Genomic DNA, 5,555 nt, shown 5'->3' with positions numbered 1-5,555 from the left:
TTATTCTTTGGTTACTTGTGGCCTACGTAAGTAGAAGTGATTAGATGGTGGTGATGCTGACGCAAGAAATGAGTGGTGGTCAAAAGGCGAAAGAGGGTCAGTTGTTTGTGGCGGTGGCCGTGAAGGGTTTGATCGGAGACAAATTTGGCGGCGCAGGAAGTCGCCGTGCCGTACGGTGGGCCCTCGATAATCTTTCACCTAAGGCTGATAGGTTCGTGTTGGTTCACGTCATCCCCACAATTACTTCTATTCCTACCCCTTGTAAGTATCTCTCTCAATCTAACACAATTTCACATTTTTGATGTTTTGTTTTTCATAAACTAATGTAAAAGTGAAGGAAACCAAAAGACAAAAGAAAATAATTGAAACCTCATTTTACACCAAGTAAAACAGAATTTCTTCATGATGTAACCAAAAATATCTTTCTTGTTTTCCGAATGTTAATAAAACATTTTCGATTACATTTTTATATAACCAAAAAGACAAGAAAACAAAAAAGAAGCAAAATGTTATTTATTTTGTTTCTTTCACATGTTGGTCGAAAATTAGAATTAAATTCATATAATGGATTTATAATTAATTAGTTATTTTATCTTACTTTTTCAATAAGGTAAAAACTAAAAAGCGATCGGTTAATAAGAAAAATTTTTATTCGATTATAAGTGTAGTTGTGGTAGCGGATTGATGAATATTTAACAATTTTAAGAGAAATGTTTACAAGAATGGCGGTTTATTGTTGCAGCCGGAGAGAGATTACCGGTGGAGGAAGTGGAGGAGAGAGTGGTGGAAATGTATGTGAGGGATGTGAAAAAAGAATTTGAAACGGTCTTTGTACCCTTCTTGAAAATGTGTAAGGCTAGTAGTACCAAGGTTGGTTCATTTCTATTTTAACTCCAAAATTTATATACACCTAAGGGAATTTTCAGGGTCAAACTGTTCCCTGAATTAGTATAACCTTCAGTGTCAGGTAGAGACTCTATTGCTAGAGTACGACGATCCTGCCAAAGCACTTCTCAGATTCACATCCAAATCAGGAGTTAACAGTTTGGTTATGGGATCGTTCTCTTCAAACATATTCACACGGTAAAATTTACATAGCTCGGCTAGGTTTAAATTCTTCTCAATCCACTCGGTTATAAACACTAACCGGCTGTGTTTTCTCCGGTGTAGGAGATCAAAAGGTTCAGGAGTACCATTGACTGTCTTAAAATACGTACCAGAAACATGTGAAGTATACATTGTGTGTAAAGACAGAATCACTACAAAATCTATGGATACATTAATTATCGGAGGTAAAATAAGTAGGATTTTTTGTTTTCTCTCTGTTTTCGTTTTCCATAAAACTTGTCTTTAATCGTGTTACCCTTTTAATAATCAGAGCCGTGCACAAGTCCGTCCTCAGCCGTGACGTCCCATGACTTCCTGAGAAACTGGGCGGCTAGTTACCACACTCTACGGTCTCAAACGTTATCCGATCCTCGACAATCCACAGGTAAAGTATACAAATAGACGTAGTAGTTTCATAGGAAATGTCCCCATTATAATTGCAATGTTAAGTCGTCTAATATATAGTAGTAAATATTCAGGTATGTACATTCTTAAAAGGAACCAATTTTGACTTAAACCTATGATTTGAAAAAATATTTAACTAGTTTCATAATCTTTATAACTCTGAATTGAAATTTATTATTTGAAGGATTTTGCTACCAACATGGATCAATCGATTGGGGATTCATATTATAAAATACATGAATGATAAATGCATATAATATAAACCTTTGATGTATATGAAGATGATTAACAACCATTATATTTTTTTTAAAAAATATGATTTCCATGCATGGCGCCGGCTGAGGTTTTCTCTTTCTTTTTGGGTGTTGAAGAGGCAGGCACGAGGAGGTCAGCATCAGCCAAAGAGCTGAAGTTAGATGCATTAAGCCTCCTTAATAATAGACCACAAATGTCTCCAAGTAGTAAGGCGTCTAGTGCAACAATATTTCAAAAGATTGTAAGGCGGCGTGGAGGATCCGATATACCGCAGCTAAATTACTCAGATTTTGATGAGACTTGTATGGAACCCCAATCGAATCTTGAGAAAAACGTTAGCAAACAGCAAAGCTCAGATTCGCCATCCGCAACATCTAGAAAATCAAAGAAGGTTACATTACTAACATGTTGTGGTGCAATTGATTTAGATTAGTAAAGAATGAACAATAAAAGAGTTTGAATAATTTGACAGGTTGAGATTGAAGCAGAGGTCGAGCGTTTGAAGAAGGAGTTACAAAGTACAGTCGGTAAATATAAACAAGCTTGTGAAGAGCTTTACTCCACACAAAACAAGGTATATATATTACCCGTCTCTCTTTGAATCAAAAGTCATTTTACTTTCTTGTTCCCCAAGTAAATTATTTGTTTTGGTGTTTCTACTAGGTTCAAATGCTTTCCACTGAATGTTCAAAAGGCGCAAGACGAGTGACCAGTGCTGTGGAGAAAGAAGAATTGCAGAGGAAAACAGCAACGCTGGAGAAAGAGCGGCACATGAAGGCGGTGAAAGAGGTAGAAGCCGCGAAAGCGTTGCTTGCAAGAGAGTTTTGTCAGCGACAGATCGCGGAGGTGAATGCTTTAAAGACTTACTTGGAGAAGAAGAAAGTGATCGATCAGCTTTTAGGAACCGATCACCGGTACAGGAAATACACAATAGATGAGATCGTAACAGCCACCGAGGGATTCTCACCGGAAAAAGTGATTGGAGAAGGAGGATACGGCAAAGTTTACCGTTGTAGTCTTGATAGCACTCCAGCAGCTGTTAAGGTTGTCCGGCTAGATACACCGGAGAAGAAACAGGAGTTCTTGAAGGAGGTAATTAATAATGACCATTACTTCTATCTAAACTATGTCTGGTTTCGGTTAAACTTTTGATTTGATCCGGTTGATTTTTTTTTCCGGTTTGGTGTCACTACTCTCTAGGTTGAGGTTCTAAGCCAACTCCGACATCCACACGTGGTTCTTCTCCTCGGAGCTTGTCCGGAGAATGGTTGTTTGGTTTACGAGTATTTGGAGAATGGTAGCCTCGAGGAATATATATTTCACAGGAATAATAAACCGCCTTTGCCTTGGTTTATCCGGTTTAGGGTTATTTTCGAGGTAGCTTGCGGTTTAGCCTTCTTGCACAGCTCTAAACCGCAACCAATTGTTCATCGCGACTTAAAACCGGGGAATATCTTGTTAAACCGGAACTACGTGAGCAAAATTGCTGACGTGGGATTAGCCAAGCTGGTTACGGATGTTGCACCGGATAATGTCACGATGTACCGACACTCGGTTCTTGCTGGTACATTGCATTACATTGATCCGGAGTACCATCGAACCGGAACGATTAGACCAAAATCGGATCTTTACGCGTTTGGCATAACCATTCTTCAGCTGTTGACGGCTCGTCAGCCGGGGGGGCTTGTACCAGCGGTCGAAAACGCGGTAAAGAAAGGAACGTTAACCGAAATGCTAGATAAATCGGTTACCGATTGGCCTTTGGCAGAAACCGAAGAGTTGGCTCGGATTGGTTTAAAATGTGCGGAATTTCGATGCCGAGATAGACCGGATCTTAAATCGGAAGTTATACCGGCTTTGAAACGGCTTGTGGAGACAGCCAATTCGAAAACAAAGAAAGAAGGAAGCAATTTACGAGCACCTAGTCATTACTTCTGTCCAATCTTACGGGTAAGGAAAAGCTCACCTGGTTTGGTACACGATTTCAATAACCGCAATTTGAAGCAATGTTTGATTTTTGAAGTATGTTTTTGTTTTTTTTCTAATATATACAGGAGATAATGCAGGAGCCAGAGATAGCAGCAGATGGATTCACGTACGAGAAGCAAGCGATCTTAGCGTGGCTCGAGAAACACAACATTTCACCAGTGACTCGACAAAAGCTCGACCACTTCAAGCTCACACCAAACCATACACTCCGGTCTGCGATTCACGATTGGAAATCAAGATTCCGGTTTTCTAATGACATTGTCAATATAACTGGCTAATTTCTCTCGTTGGAGATTTTCTGTAAAAAATTTTAGTTGAATTTGCAGTAAATATTCTCATATGCATGTAAACATATGGTTTGTAAATTGTAGTTTTATGCGATAAGACCAAAAAAGAGAGTTTTGTGGTTTGGATCATGGTTGTAAATCCACAAAAATGGAAAATTTAGTTTGTTGAAGTATTGTTTGGTTTTTTACTACATGTGAAGATATGTTTTTTCATAATATATACTGTATTTTTTTTAAAAACAAAGATGTTTTCATCATCTTTTCTCACGAACCATGAACCTCCATGTCATTGATACACTAGCCTAAAATAAGTTCGAACAACACAAAGATACAAACATACAAACAAACATTATTTTGAAACATAACCATTCCACTTCCATATGAAACATGCATATAAATTCACAAAATAATGTTTTTCTATAATTTTGGTATATATAATTGTTTATTAAATTTATATAAAATGAATTTAGACAAATATAAAATTTACAATAATGTCTCATTTTCTAATAACTATTTATTAGATATTTGTTTTAGTATAAATTAAATTGTTGATAAAAAGTGTAATTAAATTAGTTATACTATTAAAATGATAATTAAAAAGGGTTAATTATAAATGTAATGTAGNGACCATTACTTCTAAACTATATGTCTGGTTTCGGTTAAGATTTTGATTTGATCCGGTTGATTTATTTTCCGATTTGGCGTCACTACTCTATAGGTTGAGGTTCTAAGCCAACTCCGACATCCACACGTGGTTCTTCTCCTCGGAGCTTGTCCGGAGAATGGTTGTTTGGTTTACGAGTATTTGGAGAATGGTAGCCTCGAGGAATATATATTTCACAGGAATAATAAACCTCCTTTGCCTTGGTTTATCCGGTTTAGGGTTATTTTCGAGGTAGCTTGCGGTTTAGCCTTCTTGCACAGCTCTAAACCGCAACCAATTGTTCACCGCGACTTAAAACCGGGGAATATCTTGTTAAACCGGAACTACGTGAGCAAAATTGCTGACGTGGGATTAGCCAAGCTGGTTACGGATGTTGCACCGGATAATGTCACGATGTACCGACACTCGGTCCTTGCTGGTACATTGCATTACATTGATCCGGAATACCATCGAACCGGAACGATTAGACCAAAATCGGATCTTTACGCGTTTGGCATAACCATTCTTCAGCTGTTGACGGCTCGTCAGCCGGGGGGGCTTGTACCAGCGGTCGAAAACGCGGTAAAGAAAGGAACGTTAACCGAAATGCTAGATAAATCGGTTACCGATTGGCCTTTGGCAGAAACCGAAGAGTTGGCTCGGATTGGTTTAAAATGTGCGGAATTTCGATGCCGAGATAGACCGGATCTTAAATCGGAAGTTATACCGGCTTTGAAACGGCTTGTGGAGACAGCCAATTCGAAAACAAAGAAAGAAGGAAGCAATTTACGAGCACCTAGTCATTACTTCTGTCCAATCTTACGGGTAAGGAAAAGCTCACCTGGTTTGGTACACGATTTCAATAACCG

At 38.4% G+C, this 5,555-nt stretch overlaps 1 protein-coding gene across 1 annotated transcript in view; it reads left to right on the top strand.

Moving 5' to 3' along the window:
- LOC104747874 (U-box domain-containing protein 34-like) overlaps positions 1-4,216 on the top strand; it is a 6,411-nt gene extending 2,195 nt beyond the window's left edge. Inside the window, exons 2-11 of the mRNA XM_010469584.2 lie at positions 35-261; positions 743-870; positions 962-1,083; positions 1,171-1,292; positions 1,379-1,492; positions 1,884-2,158; positions 2,240-2,341; positions 2,431-2,859; positions 2,968-3,717; positions 3,822-4,216. Of these exons, the coding sequence (XP_010467886.1) occupies positions 45-261; positions 743-870; positions 962-1,083; positions 1,171-1,292; positions 1,379-1,492; positions 1,884-2,158; positions 2,240-2,341; positions 2,431-2,859; positions 2,968-3,717; positions 3,822-4,034 (2,472 nt within the window). The 5' untranslated portion in view covers positions 35-44 and the 3' untranslated portion in view covers positions 4,035-4,216. The remainder of the gene's footprint in view (positions 1-34; positions 262-742; positions 871-961; positions 1,084-1,170; positions 1,293-1,378; positions 1,493-1,883; positions 2,159-2,239; positions 2,342-2,430; positions 2,860-2,967; positions 3,718-3,821) is intronic.

Source organism: Camelina sativa, chromosome 15 (genome assembly GCF_000633955.1).
Source record: "Camelina sativa cultivar DH55 chromosome 15, Cs, whole genome shotgun sequence".
NCBI classification, from domain to species: Eukaryota; Viridiplantae; Streptophyta; class Magnoliopsida; order Brassicales; family Brassicaceae; genus Camelina; species Camelina sativa.
This window is presented reverse-complemented; position numbering and strand designations above follow the sequence as displayed.